The sequence below is a fragment of the Pogonomyrmex barbatus genome, unplaced genomic scaffold (genome assembly GCF_055798465.1).
Source record: "Pogonomyrmex barbatus isolate J1 unplaced genomic scaffold, ASM5579846v1 scaffold20, whole genome shotgun sequence".
NCBI classification, from domain to species: Eukaryota; Metazoa; Arthropoda; class Insecta; order Hymenoptera; family Formicidae; genus Pogonomyrmex; species Pogonomyrmex barbatus.
The window spans coordinates 2,205,179-2,230,318 of NW_028297117.1; the positions used below are offsets into that span (position 1 = coordinate 2,205,179).

The following is a 25,140-nucleotide window of genomic DNA, read 5'->3' on the forward strand; positions in this document are numbered from 1 at the left end:
AATGTAAATAAAATATATATTATTAAACTAAATGAATGTTTTCAATAAAACAAATCAAGAATTTTAATAAAAATTTTACGAATTTTCTTAATTTAAAACAGAAATTATTTGCAAATAAAAAGTCATGCAAATTCGATAAGTTTATTGATTCCCATATTTGAAAACTTTATCAGCATAAATGTTTGATCAAAATTTACATCTGTTTACATGTATATGATGTATTGTATAAATTAAATAGAACGTACATTTAATCATTATTTTTAAATATATTTTTTCTTTTAATGTGCTAATCAATAACATTGCTTTCTTATATTATGAAACCAACAATCATTGTATGAATAATGGGAAAATATGTATATATGTATATTATAGAGTTGAGGCAAAATCAAGAGTTTTTGTTTTGCGAAAAGCTAAAAGCTCGTAAAAATATTTTACCCGATTAAAGCGAAAAACTTTTTTAATTGGAAAGTGAAGCGTGGCAGGGCGTCAAAATAATATCGACACAATAAAGAAAAAGTAGCGGACCATGTTCTCAAAACATTACTGTCAAAACAAAGAAGCAATTTAGTGACCATATTGTTGAATTAGGTTTCGTTATTAAACAAGCACGATAAACGAAAAAGAATTATAACAATCTATTTATTTTTAATGTCAAGGTTATGTTATATATTAAGATGTATTACAGCAAAACAGAAAAAGCAAAATTAAAAAGATGATTAATAAAATATATAAATTGAATTAAATTGAATAAAAGTTTTGTTGTACTGTAATTAAATTTGTTATTTATGAATATTGTAAAGACTCGAATAAATAATCAAAATTGATTATTATTTTTTAAAATGAATATTGTCAATTATATACGCAAATAATATAATATTATTTACAGTAAAATTATGATGATAGTAATAATAATAATAATTTATATATTTAAATATATAATCTAATATATTTTAAATACTAAACTTAGATATATCTATGCTTTAGCAACTCGCACATCGATTTGTATATTTTTTTCAATTGATTATTGAAAATTAAATATTGAAAACCGTAAATCTTAAATAAATTATTTAATTAAAAACATAATTATCAGATTGAAACGCTAATGTTTGTAAAAGTCATAGATGACACAGAACATGAAAAGTACCAATATGGAATATTTTGCTAAAGACAAAGACGCTTTAATTTTATTTTAATCATATCTGCATATAAGTAAATAAAAGGGATATCGAAGCGCAGGGCATAGTAAGAGTCATTAATAAGTGCCGCCTAATTTCTCGAAAGCCTGGAGGCCTCAACCATTATTTGGGAAACGTAACTCGGTCGAAGAGCGATTAAACGGAGGCCACGAAAATACGTCAACCCGCAGCGGCTTGCATCTGACGGAAAACCTATAGACGGAACACAACCATTAATGAAATGACAAATGTGTTCTTGTCGACGAGAGACGCGCGCGCACATTCGTCGAGCTTTCTATGGAAATCGAATATATTTAACACCACGATTTGCGGACCATTTAACTCGATCCGAAAAACTTTCGATGACTACTACAAGAAACATTCTTACCATCATGACGTCAATATGACGCAATCCGCAATTAAAGAAAAGAAAAACCAATTAAACTCGGAAATTCCATCTTTTCAAAAGAAAAAGATCTCTTTATTTTTAAAAATTAATAATATCAAATCGAAATTTTTGTGTAACAAAGATTATTTAATCTGTACTTTGCATACTATGAAAATTTTTGTTACTAAAAACTTATAAAAAATAATCTTGTTGTATTTTTATAAATTTGTTTTGTTTAAACAAATGAGTTTAAGAATTTTTGAATTATTATAAAAATCTTGAGTGTCCTATACGTAGCTAAACATAAGTTTTTAATTCATTGAATAAACATCAACTAAAAATTGGGGAAGTTTAAATTTAATTAGTTTTTTCTTGGTTTTTTCAATTATTGCGTCTACGGATTACTTTCTCATTTAATCTCGTTTGATAAATTGAACAATAAGGTTTTAACTGAAGGATGTAATAACCGCGATGTAATTTCAGGAGAACTGCCAGCCGCTGTGCACGACGGGAACGGAGTTTCGAGAGCGTTCCTTAATCTTTGGCTGGTTCACTTGACGATGAGCTATGTCTTTACCAGATGACAGTATTAAGGTAAGCATAGCCGACAATAAAGTATGAAAAGTCATTAAATGTCCTTAATACTTTTGTTCTTTGAAAACAATTAACTATATATCATATCATCAAATAAGTTACCATTTTATATATATTGTGATACCATTTTATTGTATGATACAAATATTGAATCAGCAGTTTATGTGTTACATATAACAAGTGTTGTAATCTTTGAACTTAACAATAGATTCTTTGACCATTTTGAAGAGAGACATTTACTTTGATTTTGGTGAAATTCAATTTTAAAAAATATTAAATTTACGTAAGATGCGCGGTTGCAAGCTGTTATAACATATGTGCATACATAAAATTTAACTCACGTCAGTTTAATAAGTTTATCGATATTAGATTTATGATGTATTTTTTAAATAAATATCTCAAATATTTTTTTTTTATATATCGTGCGCACGATAAATTATGCAAAAATGACCTAAGTAAATTTTTTACTTTCACATTTAAATGTTAAGTATGGAACGATAAAAATTGTATCAATCAATAAAGAAATGAAAAATACGAAAAGTTAACTTTTCCATTTAAAATTCTTGAATATAATGCGTGAAAAAGTATGAATGACCTCATAAGCTTTTAAAGTGGTTGAAAGTGGTTCTATAGATTGTTAAATAATCGTTCCCGATAATCCGCCGCAGCGAGATTGGCATCGAAATTCGTTTGAAAGTAGCGCGTAGCACATAGTGCTATGTTGAAAGTCGCTGCGACGTGCTCTTGTAATAAAATTACCGAACGCATTATTACGGTCGTCGGTAATTTCCTCTACAAGTTGAGTAGTTTTCATAATTATTAATATTATAAAATAGGCTTTAGGCAATAATCGATAATGCCGCCTTGAAAATCTTTGTTAGATGGTTACAATCCCTTCCGATCTAGTCGTGTTCATCGGCCCTGTTGTTTCTTTTGGACATATTCTCTGTGCTCTACGATGCAAACTGCTTTATTTTTCCTTACCCTCACGCTCTCGGTTTTCTTTTTTCTTGTAGCCGCCTAATCCGAGTTTCAAATGAGTTCTCAGAAAGCTCATCGACTTATAAGAAGCTCGCGCTAAGCGAGTTTCTAGGTTAACGCGAAATATACATCCTTCTACAAGAAAGAAAAAAAAAAGGAAGGGACCACCGTGGCTTCCTGGCAATACTGAATCCTTTATGCGATAGCGAATCGACCGAACATTATTTCGAAAAATTATGTTGTACAAGCAATAATAATATAAATGTAATACTTAATCATAATTGTTCTATTTACATTACATAACTTTTTATTTAAAAAAAAAGTTTTAAAATAAAAAATTAGTGATAAGGAGAATTATACAAATCTATATATCTTATGCTAATGTTGTCTTTTTGTACAGCATACCGATATACATAATTTATAATTTTTTTTTATAATTGCATTTTGGTCATTTTGCCTCTTTGAACAAGTTTAAACAAAGATCAAAATTTTGATTAAAGTTTTTCCTCTTTATACAATTTTTCTAACAAATTAAAAATCAATATTAATAAGTCTTTATATCGATTCTATGTTGAATAGAATATATTTAATTGGCACATTAATAAAATTATGTGGTGGGATTGTCGGAAGTTATTGGAAATTTTATTATATCCATCGAGTTTCGTTAGTGGGTTTTTTTTCTTCTACATCGTATATCTAATTATATGACATACTAATTAAAACGTGACTAACTAGAGCTTATCAAAATCAAATAATATCAAATCAGATAATGTTCTTTAAAACTATTATTAGAATATCAAACGTAGCATTTTATTAGTTTAAATAATTGCAAAATTTTGATTAATTTTTAAATAAAATATTTTGCGAAATTCATTCTAAAAAATGTATTCTACTTCATATAATTCTAACAGCTGGAAACGTGTAAGCGGCTTATTTCAAAAGTTACATAAATCCGATTAGGAAAGTTACTTTGAAGTAGGTCGTTAATTTATATTAGCGTGTCATCGCAATACTAAATGTTTTAAAAGCAGACTTAAACCAGATGTAAAAATAAATAGATCAGTTATAATGACTCACTTAAATGAAGTTTGTTCGTGTGAAAATTTATTCTGATGAGTAACTCTGTTTTTTCATTTGTTTTACATATATGAACTTTGTATTGTGTACATTAATATGAAAATTTATAAATTAAACTGACATTTATCATTTGATGACTTTGCCTTTATGTCAATTTCCAAATTAAAATTCAAATTAAAGTGTACACGTGCCACGTTATTTATAGAGTGTCTCACAATTATTTTTATTTCTATATAATTATCTTTTTATTTTATTCTGTATATGTAAGGAAATAATCGAAAGTTCTAATATATTAATTTTCTTGATGAAAAAATTGACTTATAAAATAGTATAAAAATAATTTACGGCTTAATATTTTAATATTTTATTTTTTAATAAATTATTAAAGTGCAATTTATTTCACATATATAAGCTGTTATATTTTAGATATAAAAATTAATTCATAATAATCAATTTACAATTATATTTATATTATTATACATGTATTATCTAAGCATACATGGAATCTCTTAAATTATTTTCTTCTTATAAAACTTAGAATATATTTTATTTTCATGTAAGAATCAACAGCGAAGCAAATTAAAATCGTGTCCATTTTAGATCTATTTACAACAACTAACTGTTTCAAAAAAAATTTACTGTTTTATTGTCATTTACAGTATTTGTTAGTTAGAATTCTTTTTGCGATAATACGTTGCGTTACAGAATCTTGTATAACTATTATTATAAATTATCGTCCACACACCATCATTCACACACACACACACACACACACACACACACACACACACACACACACACACACACACCGATACACCATGTATTACGAATCCCTGGTTATCATAGGACGAATGGAGTTTGTGGCATTACATACCGCGATAATTGCAAGTTTTCACGCATTTGCCATCGAAGCGGTGGGATCGCGCGACCGCGTCATAAAGTAACGCTGGCGTCAGATCATCTATATCGCGGTTCCCGAATGCGTAACGTGAATTAACCGATATTCATAATTCAAGCTTTTATCGTCACCGCGTCGAATCCCCCATTGTGAAGATATAATTTCGCGATGAGCCGCGGGAGGAAACGGCGGCGAGGCGTGGGCGGGGGGAGAGGCGGTGGACGCGAAAGAGGGGTTGGTTGAATGCTGCGGCATTGCTGTGCGACGGCTCCCGCGGAAACTATAGCTTATATACGGTATAGTTTCCACCGCGGTATCTCACCTCTGCGCTTTCATTATCAGCCGCCATAGATCACGGCGTGAGCTCCCGTGACGTCACATCCGTCCATCCCTCATCGCAAAACACCGTTGTTGTACCCGGGGGGGGCAACGAGAGAGGAGCGTTCCCTCCTTCCCTTTCGCTCCCCTCCCTCCCGCCCCCTCGCAACCACGTTCTCTCTTGCCCCCGGGTTCCGACCGCTAATCCACGATGCGCCCTTGTCTCTGTCATTCTCGGTACGGTTTCGATCGCTCGAGCACCCGACAAACCGCCGAATTAAATCCGGTGACATCCTTCACTATCACGAAGTGTGTCTGACGTCGTGTGTAATTCGCCGTGTGTGCATATGACGAGAGACGTGATGCCGCGCGTGGCTTTCCCGTCGTGCCGCGTTACGCACGCGATCTGCAAACCGAGGTTAATGCCATCGTCGAGATCGAGTCGTCGTGAAATTGTTGTCACGTATGCACATTCTCTGTATTCCCGTCGGAGAAAATGCGCGGCTAGAATTCGATGCAGATAGAAAATTTCTCTCTTTCGGAGAAACATAAAATTCTATGATTTTATGTATTCAATGTAATCGATATAGTATATGCAATGTGATTTCTATGATTTTATTTAAGATAATCAAGTCCTTAGAAATAATCAGTATCTCGAAATACATGCGATATCGTCACATGATTTATATATACGAAAACGAAAAAACTTACAGAATGATATTTATTTTTTTATAATTAGTTAGTAATATATTTTCTCAAATTGTAGCAAGTAGCAATAAAACACACATAGATATATAAATTAAAATAATATAAAAATAAAAAGTAGGTTGTAAACAACAGACAAATTGTTACTTATATCAGTGACATAATTGTTTCATTAATATTAATATATGTATATAGTTGTTTGGTGATAATTTTTTACATACATTAAAAATGTATTAGGCATATTTTGAATTGGAAATTATCTTATTATTCCACATGAAATATAGCGTCATCCAAGCACAATGAATTGAACCATAAAATTGCAAGGCAGGTGTCCGCAATTATCCGATGACATGAGATTCTGTGGATGACGTCCGCAATTTGAAAATGACGTTATGCCACGCCATTCGTTGAGTATGTCATGCACACGCGTAACATAAACATACATATGGCCTTACTATTTAATTAAAAAATACATGCACTGAATATTTTCATCGAACGAGCACGATATATTGGCAGCCTCATTTTTCAGATATATCTCCTACTTTTCCTGCAATCAGAAAATTGGTATTTATTTACACGATTCTTTATTGGGCATGCTTATTATTTCTCGTTGGAATTTTATTAAACATTCTTTTTTTATTACATATTACATTAGAAAATATAAATTCCACGTTGCTAATTAAGATAATTTAATAAAATCATTTAAAATCCAATAAATGTTTAACATTTGTGAGTTTTGTCATTTTATTTGATACTCGATTAAATGTGAAGATTATGGAATTATGTTTATTTTGTTTAATTTTGAATATTTTATTAAGATATTAAATTTATGAAATATTTGAAAAATTATTGTTACTTATTTTAAATTTATTTGTAAAAATGATATGATGAAACACATTTTGAGCTGATTAAGCTATATATTTTAAATCTGACATAAAGTTTTCATCGTTATCACAATAAAAAAAACAATGTACGAAAGAAGCAAGACCAGGAGTATAAGCAGCTTAAGAACCGAGATTCATCGGTTTAATCCAATTACACCTTATCTTGCTTGAAAGACACAAGCCAATTTTCAAGCAAATTTCATAAATTTTTATCGTTGGTCTCCAGCGTCCAAATCGTGCAGACAATATTTTTCTGAAAAGAAATTTTCTATAAGTCTTATCGATTACTTCAATTCAATCTGCGTATTAAGAGAAAATTTAGACTTTTTTATTTCTTAATTTTATATATTTTATATATTATATTTTATATAGTTTAAATAGAAATATGGAAATTAACATGAATAATGATGAAACCTTTAGGTTAAATATTTTTAAATGATTTTTTGAATATAACATTAACGAATTGATCACATCAAGAATATTAATATTATTAATCAGTTATTTAGAAAAAGAATATATTGCATTGAAAAGAATATTTTTAATTGATTTAATTTTTATGCAAATAAAAGTTGAATAAAATTTATGTTTTGCGATTTGAGAAAGTGCAATTTTTATGTAAGATAAATTGAAAAATTTATTTTGCCCAAAAATTGAACAAAATTCGGTCGATTTTATAATTATAGATTATAAAGAGATTGTAAATATTAATATAAGTATACTCATGACTAAATATGTTAAAAATGAAAGGATTAATAAGGAAACGTTGTTTATATCGTCGTTACAGTCTGTTCTTTATATTTTTGCAATAAAGGTACGGTAGAAAACTGTCAATTAGCACGAAACAAATGTCAATTACTCACGGCAAACTGCACAAAGCGGATTTAGTATTAAATCCTTCAATGTGTCTATTCTGACTTGTATTTAAACTATCACCTGGATACTTTTGTCGGTTAAAACGCTTCTCCAGTATGTGTATGTCACACAGAAAAAAAATATTTAGGAGATAATTCCTGCGGAAACTATACAATTACTGACAACGTAATTTTTTGCTTTCTTGTTAAATCATGCAGTTAGGAAAATCTCCAACTAAAAATTTCATATTAAATTTGATATGAAATGAATAGCTATCAAGATACGAAATGCAGGCAGACGTTATTTTTGGATTTATTCCGAGTTTTTATTATAAAAATATTTATAAAAATGTATAACTTAAAATAATAATTGCTATGCATTTACATATTGTATCTAATTAATTATAATATAGAATATAAATATATAATTATTTAATATATATATATATATATATATATATATATATAAAAACAAAAATTATTAATATAAACATTTAAATAGGCAAATTTGTTGAACAAAAATGAATTCTGAGTTCTTTATAAAGTGTAATGAATAAAAAAGTCAATGGTCATGTTCGATGCTACTTTATTTAATAATTGAATTAATATTTTTTTTACTTTTTGCAATAAATTATCTTTTCTTATATTGATAATAATAATTCGGCGTCAAAATTTTTGTAATTACTAGAAAAAAGGTTTTAATATAAACAAAATAAATTAAATTTACATTGACTGAAGTTTGATTTCCTATTCTTCTGTACCGACTCATGTGTGTAATGAATTCGTATTTCATGCTACGAAGTATAAATTGAAAAGCGCTTAAATGTGATAAAGTTTACGCACATTGAGTTTTGTTTGGAATGTTTGTAATCATCAACAAACGAATTATCGAGCGTTCTACTTGGTATTTCTACCTTGTTGACGTAATTTATAACGTGAGTTAGAGTCTGATGTTAATCAACTGCCTTTGATGCATCTATTGACCTAAGCGATTCAAGTATTTATTTGACCAACTAAATGAGAATTCCCTTTGCATTCATTTTTTACTGTATATTCTAAATTTACTGCATTTACAAATTAAATATTCGAGTATTTCCATAATCGCAAAATGATTACGACAAAATGTATTATTTATATATTACTAAAAATATCAAGATAATATGAGCTAATTGGTGAATAACAGCGAGATGATACGGACTAATAATTACAACTTACGATTGCCAACTCGACATACTGTACTTTCCATAAAACAAGATTTAAATTATACTCGCGCATCGCATGATTATATCATTATTGCATGATATATTTTCCACGCTCAAATTCCATGATGATTTCATAATACTGCAAATAGCTACTGGTCGGTCTGTAATTTCCAACGATTTATTGTTCTGAATCACGTCCTTTCAGCGGCATTCATGCCTCTTGAATAAAGACTACTATTTATCTCCTGGCACAACGTTTGTCAATAATAATTGTCTAATTGTTGGCTACGGCTCATTGATTATTGAAGTGATTAACCGATTTTACTGGTGCAAGGGGGTGAGAGAAAGAGCGGCTAGGAGGTTATTTGTCAGGAGGTTTCCTGTTCCAAATTAACCGGCACTCGCGGATAAACGAATTTATCCGTTTAACAAACACGTTGGCTTTCTGTATATTGAAACGCGCAAATTCTTTTTGCCACGCTTGGCCGCAGTCCAAATAGTCCAAGTACCATAAGGGGAGAATCAATAAAACTGTGAAGTGTTCATTGGATTCATTAAAAGCGTATGTACACGCAAAAAAGACATGATTTGGACAAAAATATGACATGTTTCATATAATAAAAAAATTCATGAATATAGAACAATGATAAAAAGAGATATGAACTAATCGAAATATAAGTGCAAATTGCAAATAATTAAATTATATTTTTAATCAGATAAATATCAAAGAACACATTTTTATTGATATGCGGTTTTCAATTCCGACTACGATTATTTTCACAAAAGAAGAAAGAATTAGTCTCAGTTATATAAAATTATTTGAATTATTTTACAAATACAATGAATTTTTTTTAGAAATAATATTATAGTTTTACAATCGAATTGATTATTATAGGAAAACGTTTTAATATTTTAAAGTTGAATGCATAATTTTCAGTAATATTAATACTTTTACTTTTTTATATTTTTCTTTTGAAATTAAGAATTAATCTGTATTACAATTGAAATGTAGATTTATCAGTTACATACCATGAAAATGTCGACATGTCGTTCTATTGTTTCGCTTGATGAAAAAAGAAATCTAAAACTCAAAAGGGGATGAAAAGAGGCAAAAATACACAGATACTGGATACGCTTATCGTACTCACATTGACAAATCCTTTGCGACATTCGTTTGAACTATCTGTCAATCAGAAATAAGATAAAAAAATGTCAAGCGCTTTTGCAAAGCGCGTACCACTTCACAAGCAAAAAGCTTTACTCTTATATATAGATGTATGTTGTTTATATTATTAGATAAAAGAAAATAGAGTAACAGAGGTATGAACCATTATTCATCGTCAACTGACGCTCATGTAATATAAGTATATTTTAATTACTTATATATTAATCGCATAACTAATGTTTTGTAATGTCATCAAAATTAAGAATTAGTTGTGATGTGTATATTATTAATTAATAATTATTAACATGTATTATTATTAATATGAAATATATATATACATGGCAAATTCATAAATATTAAACCATACCATTGTTGTTGCATTTAATGTTTTATTCTATATATACCTTTTTCTCATACTTTAAAAAAAATCGTCATTCCATTTTTCATCAAAAATAAGATATAATATATGTATCTTGTAAAATGGTTATTAGTTTCTATAAACAAATTATAAATATAATGTAAATATATAAAAAAATTACTTGCAAAATATTAATTTGTGAAATATGTATAGCTTAAGATTTACTTATTAAGATTATTATTATTTATAAGTTTGCAGTTATAAATAGTTATAAAAACTTGCTTTACAGTGAGAGAATTTACAATCATATTTTTTGAAATTTCATCAACTAATATAATTTCTTTTAGCATACATATGCGTTCTCTTTTTGTACGATATCAATAAAACCATGATCGACATATTCAACACATTTTGCAATGTAACCATCTACATTCATTTTGTATGTTTATTTATTATCCCGTTTATTTATAACCTGCAGCAATGGCTGTAATTTTTGCAGATATAGAATATGTAACAACATGTTGGCCGGTGCTGTATATAGCCATATGCGCTTATATGTATATTTTGTTACATGCAAGTGACCTGGATCTTTCAAAATTCTTCTAATCATATATACGTTATATATGATTCAAACTTAATTTTTAAGATAAGTAAAAATCTTATAAAATTAGTTAATTTATTTTTTGTTTAATCTTTTTCAATATTTTATTGTCAGATTAATTAAAAAAATATTACTTTACTATTAATATATCTTTCAAGTGTAATTTTTTAAAAATATTATTTTATTTATATATAATATTAAATAATTTTATAATTATATTTACAAAAATTATATATTATATAATTTGTATGCTAAAAGAAATTATATTAGTTGATGAAATTTAAAAAAATATGATTGTAAATTCTCTCTCACTGTAAAGCAAATTTTTATAACTATTTATAATTTATATTTTATATATAACATAGAATAGAGCTTTTTTCCGGCCAGCAATAATATTTATGCCTCTGAACAGTGTATATTCACATTTATAGTATATTTATGTATATTTATGCAAGAAGCAATCGTGTTTGTGTGATGTAATTGTAAATAATGTCACTGCAAAGATGCAGTTGTAAATACGTTACTGCAAAGTATAATGCAAAGACGTTATTTTTCTGCAAATTTTTATATCGTTTACCTACTCCGAGAGAGAGAGAGAGAGAGAGAGAGAGAGAGAGAGAGAGAGAGTGTGTGTGTGTGTGTGTGTGTATCATTAAAGGAAATATTGTGATTTGTATAGTGCCCGATATAACATTGTCACCAATAATCTCATTCCTATTTCCGTTCACGCTCACACTGTCGCAGAACGAAATAATATCGATATTCAACAGCACTGCGAGCCACAACGCATCGGCTTTTGTGACCGCAAGATTTAAATATCTATTATCCATTGCGGACCGCGAGCTGTTCGCTCTATCTGTCGCAGCGATCGGTATTTCCGCGTGGAACCGCCACCTTTTTTTCCTTCCGTTCCAACAGCACAGCTAATCGAGATTTATTTTTGTCCCATCAGTATTATTTTCTCTAGCACGAAAAAACAATGTGTGTGTGTGTATGTATGTATGTATGTATATGTGTGTGTGTATGTGTGCATGCGTATATATATATATATTTGTTTGCGGAAATATTATTTTTACCAGCGCGATGCAGTGATGTGCAAAAAAATGATTTCCGCCCTCGCGGAAATCGTGAATATATGAGTAACTTATTTTACAAATGATCTTCGATGTGGAATAACAGGAGTGACGCATCAATGAACCGCAAACAATTGCTGAACGCTGAAATTGCTTGCAGGGCTTATTAACTCATTCAATCTCGAATTACCCTTCTCTCGTGTTAAAAAATAAATCTCACTCTTCATCGTAACACAATATCGCATTTAATAATATTTAAATGAAGGCAAATTATTAATTAAAATTTAAAGTGTGATATTCAAATCGCACGAGAAACGAAATTATATTAATCGTTATGTCTTTTCATTTTAGCAAGTATTTAAAATTATTTGGAATTTGTTTAAATTAAAAAATTATACCAATCAAAGAACGTGTATATAACGAAGTATATAAAATTCTATTATCGTATTGTTTACAGATTCAATAACTCGTGTAATTACTTTTATAGGAATATATTTTATTTTTATATTAAAAGTTATGTAATTTACATATTGATCATTACATGCATGTATTAGACTTTTTTATTACTACAAAAAAATATTTGATACGAAATTAAAAATAAGATGAAGAAACCATTGATATTAAAACTGTTTTAAAAATAGAATTATAAGAAAATATAATTTTTTTTTGAGAGATACAAATTTGTTAATACGGTGCCTTAAAATGATTCATATTGGTTTGCAGTGACATACTGATATTGATGACCTACTTGTTTACTGCAGCGATACACTACAGACATAATCATCGAATAATTACAATATAGAATAGTAGAGGTTGTATCTCTGCATGTATCTCTCGATGTGCATTCATTAACTATCAATTGAAATTAATATACAATGATTGTGATAGATTACTATGCCATAAATCACAAATGTTAATAATGTTGATCAACAATATTATATATCAATGCATATTGTGTGTGAAATATTAATAGTGAGAGCATAATTTTATTTGAAAGCTATGTATTTCATCCATCTCTCTAAATCTCATAATTTATTCGTATCGATGATATATAAATGTATAATCAACAATACTTAGCAGCAATATTTAAGATAATCTTTATTAATGAGTTACATATTATTTAACTTTATAATACACTTTTATTCATAAACTGAATGATTATGAAAAATTGCTTTGAAATAATATGAGATTTTTCGTAAATCGGAATTTGAAATCTAGCTTTATTTTAAAATTTATAGATTTAAAAACATATTAATTATATAAGGAAACAAAAAGAGTATTAAATTATCGGAAGGAGGAAAGACAGGTTATAAAGCATCAATTAACAGATAAAGAATAATGGGAAATTAATATCATCGATTAAAATTAAAACTATATAATAAAATAATAAGGATACATTTTATAACATTTCAAATTAAAATAACAATTTATGAGAAATAGGATTTATTAATATATCTTTAAAAAAGTATATATCTTTCTAAATATTAAACAATGTATTTAATTACAATTATATCATTTGTACATTTTTATAATGAAAATTTAATATTTGATAATTGTTATAAAACTTCGAGATTAGTTTAAATGAGCATTAAAAAATATACTTAAAATTGAAAAAATCTTGAAATATTTCCCAAATTTACTTGCGGAGGCAATAGAGAACACGTCAATAAATAACGAAAGAAGTTTTTATTTCATCTACAATCTTAAAGAGTAAGTAAGTTGCAGACAGTTTGTTGAAAATGTAATCCGCTGGAATTTTGCGCCCTTATATCTTATATCTTAAATCGATTTCGCTAATTTTAATCATTTTTGAAGTGTATATAGTCATGAATACCAAATGAATGTAACAGGATACCATTAAGCTTTTCTTCAGAAGATCTAAATGATCGTGAAGGGTTTAAGGATTAATTAAAGCCATTAATTGGAACATCAGTTTATCATCGATGCTGTGCAAATTATTTCATCGTGCATAAATGCAAGCGATGAATCGCGATCGGCGCAAAATTGTGCTCGACATACTCGGTAATCGCGCGAGGATTAACGCGATACGCGGCTTCCGCGCAGCATGTAAAATGAATAATTAATATATTCAAATGAAACGTACTTAAACTATACAGCGCCACTCATCCGCCTCTCACCATCCTAATACGTAATTCGCATCCACGTGAAAACGAATACGTACATCCCCGCACGCGCGTTACCATCGATCGTGTAAACAGCGGTTTTCGCGACCGAATCTCCGGCAAAGATATACGGATAAGGGAAATAACCTTTTCTGTGAGTCAAATGTGCCAGACTATGATAATACGAATTTTTTCTTTTCCTCGCTCGGGTACGCGATTTTTACCTGGTGCAAGCAAATGATTGCACCGCAAGATAGGCAAAGATGAAGTAAACGATACACTATGTAAAATGGTATTTTTCTTCTGAAAACTACAACAACTACATGCAAATCGTTTAAGTATTACCATATCTGTTTTCATGCATAGATTCTCCATCGAACTTTGACTTTAACATTTTCCTAACGTAAATGTCATAGTATTCACAATAATTCTTGTACTATAAATTATTGAAATTGACCTTTTTTTATGGAAATTAAATCTAAACTGTATAAAAATAATGAAATTTTATAATAATTTTATAATAATTCTATATCTCATTATTAATTTTGTATTTTGAGAATTTTAACGTAGATCTCATTTATTAAAACAATATTGAACATTTAGGAAGTTGGGGAACGGTCTCGCGTTAAATCCTGCTGAAATAAATTTGCAAATATTAAAGAATTACAAATTTGTAAATATTAAAGAATTTGTTACGAAACTGACGAAGATAACATGTTTTTAAAAATTCAGTAACATTATAACATTTACGTTATTCCATGAAAATATAAGTGAATTGTAATATTCATATTTATACTTACAATCTCTTTGCAATTTTTTTAGTGTAATTTACAAAAGTTAGGCAAGTTAGGAGGTTATATGTAGAATATGTTACTGTATAAATTTTTTCAATTATGTTATTCATTTATTCAAGAAACATTGACTTTGGTCAAAGAATATAAAAAGGAATACAAATATAAAAAGGAATACGAGCACTATGTTGTACATATTTAATCACATTGTAATAATTATATTGTTATAAATAATATAATTAAATTTTAAAACTTTAGCTTTTATTAGATTTACCTCAAAAAGAATAATATATATTTATTAAATATATAATTATTAGACAACAGATTAATAAATAATATAAATATTATTTGTTAATTTGTTCAATTCTGACATATCTCGACTTATCAACATAATAAATATATATGTATCTCTTTGTTGCAGATTACTTTAATAACTTCTGGATTCTCAATCCGAATTCACAGAGCATGGGTTGCAGTAGACATCGACAGACAGGTGTACAAATGCGAGGATGCAACTCGTTTCACTGAGATTACGTATCATCATCTTGATTAGTGACGAGTCAGTGTGTATTGCGTGATTCTTTTTTTTGATAATATTGAACAATAATTAATGAAGTTTTGCGTCGCAACATTAGTGATGCATGACACACATTTCCGTGTACGTACGTCATTTCGAAAAGCTTGAAAATTGAAAACTCGTGTGACAATTTCGGCATAAATTGAAAAAAATGAATAAAAATCAAAGCAAGACGCTCTCAAGGAGTTCGAAAAGTTGGTGAATAGAAGATTCTTCATCGAGATAAAAATTTACTAAAGTGGGCCACTAGTGTACAGATTATTAATTTACTTTCATTGAGATAAATCGAGAAAAACTTTTCGCGAAGACTTCGTCTTTTGCTCATCGCTGCCTGATGGTGAAGAATATCCGCTTGTCGATAAGACAAGACAGATTCTGTGATGGTGGAGCCAATGACAAGTTGTACAGTATAAGTTCCTGCAGAACTTTATCTACCAGAAGAGGAGCATCTTCTTTCGAAGCAAATTTTTATTTCCGCGGAAGCTATGACGTCATACCATTGAGGTAAATTTTATTATAATATTTTAAATGCGAAATAAATGCACCATTATTAAAAATGTATTAATGATACTTTATGGGTTGTTGTAAGTTCGATTATTATGAAGTACAATATTGCTTTTAATAAATTATGTATAATGTATAATATCTCTTACACAATATGAAATTTTCAAATATTTTCACTACATAATAATACATCATAATGCACACACCATACACGCGCGCGCGCGCACACGCACGCATACAAAATAATATGTATAATATATCAAAATTCATGTTTTTTTAGTTTGTGAATTTAAAGTAATATGATTTACGACAAATAATTTAAAATACCTTACATATATTTAGTTTGATTGTAAAATATCTTTTTCTTTGAAAGAATATTCACTAAAAGTTTTCACTATATATATCACAGTTTTTACTGTAAGTATTATTTCAGAAAAGAAAAAGCTTGACAAGTAGAGCAGTGCTGAGTATCAACAAATATCATGAAAAAAAACTTGGTACATTTTGCCATTGCGGAGAGAAGTCCTAGGAAGGGGAAAACACAGTAAAATATGACGTAAAAAATAATTAACGACAAATAATAAATTATTTCAATTTGCTTTAAACCAAGTTATCGTGTTTCATTTGCCGTTTAATTTTCAAGAAACAAACAAAAAAATTTAAATATTTTTTAATGGGCATAAAAATTTATACACGTTACGAACAGTAAATATAAAAATTCCTGTAAATCTATCTTACTTTATTAAATTTATTATTTTATCATGTGTTTATAAAAATTTGTAAAGAATTGGAATATATTCCTTTAATTGTTTCAAATATTTTTAATAACACAATGAAAGTTTCTTATTTTAAAACACAATAAGTTTTAGAACGAGTTAAAAGAATATTTAATTAAAATGTTTCAATTTGTCACATTTTCTTTTTTATAGAAAAGTAAATTTATATTATATGAAATTTACATTCTTATTTTAATTAAAGACAAAAATCTTAAAGGCAAATGAGCAAAGATATGCAAATATGCAAATTCTTTTATATTTCTAAAGATGAATTTTTTAAATTTATCTTTCTCAGGGTATCTAATTTTTTCCTGAACAAGAAATAATTAAATGCTTATTTAAATAATTAATTCTAATTAATAATATTTCTACTTTTTTGACTGATATATTACACGTGAATATTTCTTGAAAAATATAAAATTTTTTATATTGCAATTCAATAATGAAAGTAGACAAAGACTATTAAAACATCCAGACTAATTATCACACGCCAATAATTGAGGAGATAATTATGAATGCAAAATAACAAAGAAATATCTCTTTGTGCTCTTTATTTTTTCCTTCTTCCTACCTCTATCTTCCTCTTTATTATTCCATCTTGCAATTTCATTCCGTGAAACTCCCGGCTTAGAAGTGCTTTTGTACTCAAAATACCACCATGAATTATTTGTGCGCTATTCGCTGCATTACACCGCGTCAGAGCGAAGCAAAAGAGGATAGAAAAGAATATGAAAGGGGAGCCAAACGAATTACACGCTAAGAAACGCGCAAAAGTAACGAACATTCTGCATGACTTGACCGAAACTTGTAGAAACAACCTCGTTATAACTTTCAGGCAATAGGTGGAATCCGAAGGACGACCCCAAACAGATGTCCGGACTAATGCGATTGTACACGGTGTCCTAAAGGTACATAGCGTGAAATATGAAATTAAATCTAAATTTAATCTGTATAATTGGAGTAATTATGGTAATCTGTAAAAAATATTATAAAAAGATGTAAGTCAGTTGATCAAATCAAAATGTTAAAATATTACTTTATAATATTACTTTAATATATTTGACATCGAGATATTATGAGATAATTATATTAACATTTCCCCTTTAAACAAATAGACTGATCATATTTTTAATGTATTAAAATTTACAGCTGTTACTATAGTACCACTATATTGCGAACCGAGCGAAACTAGTTCATCAGTTTGGCAATAAGCGTGACAACGACATGTCTGTTTACTATGCATCGTGAATAATTTTAATTAGTGAAATTTAATTATAGTAATGCGTTAAATCAAAAGATCCGCCAATTGACATGCGCATTACCTAATGAAAATACAAATGTAGATAAATGAAAATATGTCTGCATTTAACGTTAAGATTTTCTAAATCTAAATTTTTTAGATGAAAAAATTGATCGTTGAACAAAATGTATCTTGCTTTTTCTTTCTATTTTAACAATTTAATTTTATCTTTTTGATGATTAAATTACAATAAATAGCGCAAACGAAAAATTCTATGGAATACTAAGACATAATACAGAAACAAATATTTTGCCAATTTTCTGCAAGCATACATACATCGCGTAACAGGTACATATTCGCATAGTATTTGCAGTATTCTGAAAAGAAAAGTATTTTTACATGCAGTGCGTTCAGGACACCATGTACAGAATATGGAAGAGGATGGGTCCAATTTGGATATAGCCAAGGATGCTTCTTCTTCGTCGAGGAAATACCTGTTTCCTTTTCTTTTCTTCTTGTTAGTTACCTTACGGCAATGGCGTATTTCTCTACTATTCAAAGCAGACTATCCAATATTCGCGGTACGTATTGACGTAAGTGCCAACAAGGATTTGCAGCTTGTTTGCTAAGAGCAACCGAACGCTCGACCTAGTTAACGGAAAGTCGTGCAATTTTCTGCACAAATAGACTGGCGTGTAGTCTCTTGTATATTCGCGGAATATTTAATTGCATTCAGAATCCATTCTTCTTTGTGAAGCGCATTTTATTTAATAAGAACTACTGAGCGTCCGAAGATTATGGAGATGTAAGTAAATAATCGACTTGTTTTATATAATGCCAGCTGATGAAAATAAATCTATAACAATTACTTTTTTTGAAAGTTGTTATCGAAATTAAGAGATTTAAAGAGAGATTTAAATGATTTTAAATCTTTAAAAACTTAACACATACAATAGAAAACGCGAACTAATTAATTCTTAAATTAATTAATTAATTAATTATTGATTATTTCAATACCTTTGTAATACATTTATAGAATTATTTTATTTATAATAATCACATAAACAATCGATTATTTTAATAGTTTAGGATTTCGCGTTTTTTATATTTTTATAACTATTATAGAAATGCTTTTATTATTTCGTGTAATAATTAATTTTACGTTATATGAGAAAGCAATAAAATTATTTGCCTTTAAATATCTCGATAAAAACGATATCGTGAAATAATAAGATATCGTCTCTTAAGAAAATTGCTTAATTTCTGCGAACGTTTGGAAAATCCAGGCGCGAATAATATTGGATATCCTCCAAATTGGACCATTCCACTTCTATAATATTAAATACATTACCGAAATTACATCAGATTACCAAGAAAATTGTGATGTGTGGAAACGTATCAAACGAATTGCGATGTACGTTAAGAGAAGTTTTATCTATATTCGTATAATATGTACATGTATATTATACACAGATCTATCGATCGATCACGATAAGATATATTTTTATATGTAAATATGGCGTTCCTTCTTGTTATCTTATTAATATTTTGCTGAGGCGGTAGATAGATATACTAACAAGACCGAAGATTAAAGATTTACGAAGTGGTAAAAATATAGCCATCTCCAAGCTATGTAATTCGTAAATCTGATACGTAAGGAAAGGTTACGAGCAACGTGCAAGGAACGAAGATTTTTAATACAAATATATCCGCGAATATTATTAGGCACGATCGGTACTTCTCTTACTATTAATTTCAGAACTCACTGGATATTAGATTAATTAGACATGTCTGCCAAGAATAAATATCGACGTATAATGACGTTTCAAATATAACTCTTTACCGATTTTAAAATTACCGCACGGAAAGAATTTCTGTCGGACTTGTTACTGCCACATTAGACATTATTCCAACACGACGTTAAAATATCGTATAATTAATTAAATTGACATTAATAATGGTTGTTAATTAAATTTTATTAATTAAATTCTGCCGAAATTTGAAGATATAATATGTTAGAAATACGACGTAGAGTTAAAGATATTAAACTTATAAAATCACAACATATAAATTCTTGAAAAAAAATTATTTGCATCATACAAAAGAATTTTTTTATCTTTATAATTGTTATTTTAAGAAAAGAAAACGATAAAACTAATAATTATAACATAATTATAACTCTTATAAAATATGATAATATTTTATAACATTTTCTAAAATATATAGTAAAATTTGAAAGATTTATAACAATATAATATTCAAACTTAAGTTTTGAGATCTTCATCTCAATAATATCTAATCTTTCAATGTGATAAAAGTGTATTAAATGAATTCTCTATAATTCTCTATAATTTTATAACAAACAATCCTAGCGAAAAATAAACTATCAAATTGCCATCGATTCGATATTTATTTCTCGCTGAGATATTATTCATCATATCTTTGTCTTTCATACGTTCTATATTTTTAATTGAAAAAGCGCTTAAATACATATATCATGTAAATAACTTCATAAATCATAGACAAGTCGTTAGCTGAATATAATGCCAATCTTGTCAGATTTCCTAAGATCTAATTAGTCGATAGGATTACCTTATAGGGCATCGTTGTAAGGATTAATCGTTTCGTGACGAGGAATCCTGATACGAGTTGCAGCCGATCCTCTCTTATCATCGGTAACGCTCTGAATCCTATATCATCCTTATCAACCGTTTCACACACTGCCATGATATCAGCTGAATGTACCAATCGTGCCTAACATTGTTGTATGACAACTATATATATAAAATGAATATCCTTTTTTTGAGTGCATGTGATATCTATGTTACAAATGACAAAGAGATCAAAGATGAGGAAAACTTCTCTGGAAAGTCTTTTTTTTATGTCAAAAAAGATATTTATAGTTACAGTATACAAATCTCACCAAAAGGTTTACATTTTATGATAGATAAAAGATATATGAAAATTATTCCTAATTTCGCTTTGTTTGTCTGTCTGTGATATGTTAATTAAAAGTTAATTAATTGAAAAATATTAAAAGGAGAATTATCTGTTATGATGTCGGTTGCAGACAATTAAAAACGATTATCATTAGGATTATTATAATATATTAGATTAATGAGGATAAAATGTCTATTTAACGTCAAATTAAACTAAGAATATGAAACATATATTTGATCTGGATTATAATATAAATTTAATTTGATGTGTTTAACATTCGAATTCTAAAAGCAACAGTAATAGTTTCAACAAAAATTTGAACTATTAATCAGAAGAATCCAATTTAAAGCTTAAGAAAACTCTAGAGGTTATTTCTCATCACAGAAAGTCATTAAATATTTCTGTCATCAATAAGAAATACTTTAATTTAAAAAGTTTGAAGCTATGGGATTTTATTCACATTTACAATAGCATGGCGATGAGTTTGCTTTGTACTTAAATCGATCACCCATCATACTGCAATATCCGCTTAACACATAACTCGAAAGATGAAAGAAAAATGACTAAGAGGGGAAAAAAAGACAGAACTTGCGAGCCAATTTGGATCAAGGAAATTTTAGCTATTTCGCAGTTCGTCGATTTACAGTAAAACGAATTTCGTGATCAATGGCCGATCTCTTCCCTTTTTTCTTTTATCTTCTTTGGTCAGTTCATTTTCCTACGCAAATTGCAATAAAAAAAGTTTATTGAACTAGCATACAAAGTTTAAACAATATTAATACACATTTCAAAACTCGGAACGATCGCACTTGCTTGGATCCATATATATTTTTATTAACAAACTTTTATTATAAGATTTCTCTCAAGAACTCATTTTTTTAATCATTTCGCGTTAGTTATCAATATAATTAAATTTGAATTATAATTAGTATAATTTGATTTTAAGTTGTCAATTAATTATTTGTCAGTGATGATGAAAATTGATTAATTTTTTTATGTGGCCAGTTGAAAATGAATTGGATAATTAATGAATTAAATGATGATGACGAAATCATAACAGATATTATTCGTAAATATATTGCATTACATATTAATATTGAAGACATGGAAAAAAATTATTAATATTAATTATTAATATTAAATTTCAATATCTTATTTGAGAGAAATTTCGAGTTTTCGGACGTCACTACGATTTGTGCTATGCAACATTTAGCGGCGATAGAAATTGCTCTATGAAATGCTCTAACTGTGGAAGTGTGACAGCTGTGACATAAATGTCAACTATTCAAAATTTTGCAAAATTCATTAAAAGAAAAGGAAAAATGACGGATAATATAAAGGATAAAATACCTTTATAGAAATTGTAGGAAAATTTCAAAGCTGAGCGGACAGCTCAATCGCGAAAATTCTAAGTTTGCACAGCTCTCAAGAGCAGACTACGCGTGTGCGCGCAGTCGCGTTCGTGATAAATCCTGCAGTTCCGGTGGTTACATGCTCGGTTTTTACCCCGCATGCTCTACTTCTGTATAGCATGTAAAAAAAATCTGACCGGCTGACGAAGTTTAAACGGCGCGGTCCGACGATCGTCGAACTCGCGCCAACGCATCGAGCTGGCCGATTTGGGTCACTTTTTGACTAGTTGCAATTGCACATTCTTCTCATGGCTCCGTACGCGATCGTACCAATCGCATTTCTCAAATACCTTTCGCGAGGCAAATTTTAGTTGTAGAATCAAGTTTTCGTCAGCGCCAATTCGAAACGCTAAATTGAAAAGCAGATTGAATTGTACCACGTTTATTAGAAACGTACAAAGCTGTATGAGATAAACAAGAAAGCGCAAAAAATATAGTTTCTAACTTTTTCAAAGAATGAAGGGAATATTAAATGAATAAAATATTAAGCGGTTAACAAAGCGATTAAATATAGATTTTATGTCTACTAAATCTGAAAAAATATATTGAAAATTTTATTAAGCACTTATTAACTTTTTAAAACGTTAAAATAAGGTTATTGAGTTAACTAACGTTAAAATTAAATTTTGTATTGATTATTATTATTATTAAAACTGTTAATATTATTTTTAGTTTAATCATACAAGTTCTATTATAAATGGTTATTCTAATTTTCATAATAATAATTATTAAATTGAATTGAATTATAATTTTCTATTATTTAAAATCTTGAGCAGACTATTTTTGTAACTTAATAACTCTGCAATCTGTTCTCGTAAAATAAATGTGTCGACATATGTGTGACACACTTTTGCAGGCCGGACGAGTGAATTTGCAAAATGCAATTTCTGCTCGGTTTATCGCGCGACACTAAAATTTTAAGTCTTCAATTATGTTGGCACAGAAATCAACGTCGGCGAAGTTTTCGTACGTATGTGCAAGCGTCATGTGAAGCCCGTTATTGCGAATGGATGCATCGAGCGTATCAACGAGAGTTGTACAACATCCGGAGCGCGCGATTCTCGTAAACAGGATATTCTATGTAATAATAGAGACTACGTTCACGTCTCGGAAACTTTATGACAATTATTAAAACGGGGTCGAGATGAAGATCTGCCGTCGAGTCCAGGGAATTTGTACTTCTCTCGTATACTCTATGTACGCATCTTCGTGGCTTTACAACACGATCATTGATGGTCAATGTTCTCTCTAGAACTCGCTTCAAATTCAAGCTATTTGAGATATACGTAATCGAGCGATAAAACCAATTTGCAGTATTACTTATGTGTTAGAAAATATTTTCTTCGTTTTAAAACTTTTAAAAAATTAAAATCTTGGAAGTATTGCAGGTGTTTAAAATTATAGCTTATGATCATTAAAATTAATTATAATTATTTAATCAAAATTCTTTTATTACTTAAATTTGTACTAGAAACGGAAGTATCTATTGTACTTTTTAGAATTAAATAATAAGAAGTAGTATTTTGAATCGATATTGACTTATTATTTATGTAAATGATATTTTATCACTTGTTATTAACTGTTATTGTATGGAATATTCATGTTGAGACTAAAGAGAAATTATTAATTATATCAATATGCATTGAAATAACAAATTATATTGTATTTAACTTTGGTATAGTTAACTGTTTACACGTTAAACCAAAAGTAGATCAGATATATGAAATATTCTACACGACAAAAATAATTTGAGATCAACATTTGTTTTTAATTGGATTCGTATGTAAATAATAATAAACATCGAATATAAATGAAGCGTTACAAACCTAGCATGTTGCTCGGACCAATTATGTAAAGAAACAATATTAATTAGTCATAAGTTGTATAGCTGTTTATATATAAAACCATACTTCGATAAGTTAAGTCTTAAGTGATATGATAAGGTCCCCTCGCACTTACATCACTGCTGTAAATTACGAATCGAGAATTAATCGTACCTAAACGGGATGCGCTCACTTTAAAGCTGTATATGTGAAGCAATTGTCAGTTATTAAATAAACAATTTGGAAGCACATGCATGCGTTAAAGAATACTCTACCTCATTACCAAAAAGATAATAAAATATTAAATTTGAATTTATCCAATGATTTGCAAAGTAAATTAATGTTTGTTTTTCAAAATAAATTAAAGTTTGCATTATTATTGTCTTAATAATTATTGCTGCATAAAATTCTTACGTATATTTTTTATTAAAGAAAATTCTAAAGATGAATTGTTATTATTTTACATATAAATGTTTAATTATCTTTCCATAAATCTGAATTATATCTTGCATGTTTATAAATGAAAAAAGTAATCAAGTATTTTATGTTATAAATTTAATAAAAAATTGCAAAAAATTGATATTAGAAAAACCTATATAGAATAAAATTAATCATTTCCCTCAAAAAGCTCTTTGTTCTATGTCAAGGATATTCGCTATTGTTACGTACTTCCAGGATTGATGT

The 25,140-nt window shown here is 28.6% G+C and overlaps 1 protein-coding gene across 8 annotated transcripts in view; it reads left to right on the forward strand.

Annotated features, from left to right (window-relative positions):
* LOC105432259 (uncharacterized) overlaps positions 1 to 24,707 on the forward strand; it is a 239,088-nt gene extending 214,381 nt beyond the window's left edge. For 7 of the 8 annotated variants that reach the window (XM_089077912.1, XM_089077917.1, XM_089077915.1 and 4 more), the window contains 3 exons: positions 2,047 to 2,157; positions 15,606 to 16,265; positions 17,877 to 24,707. In XM_089077912.1, the coding sequence (XP_088934038.1) occupies positions 2,047 to 2,147 (101 nt within the window). In that variant the 3' untranslated portion in view covers positions 2,148 to 2,157; positions 15,606 to 16,265; positions 17,877 to 24,707. Of the gene's footprint in view, positions 1 to 2,046; positions 2,158 to 15,605; positions 16,266 to 16,698 lie in introns of all 8 variants that reach the window. The other variant, XM_089077913.1, reaches the window with a different exon arrangement.
* Positions 24,708 to 25,140: the final 433 nt, after the last annotated feature.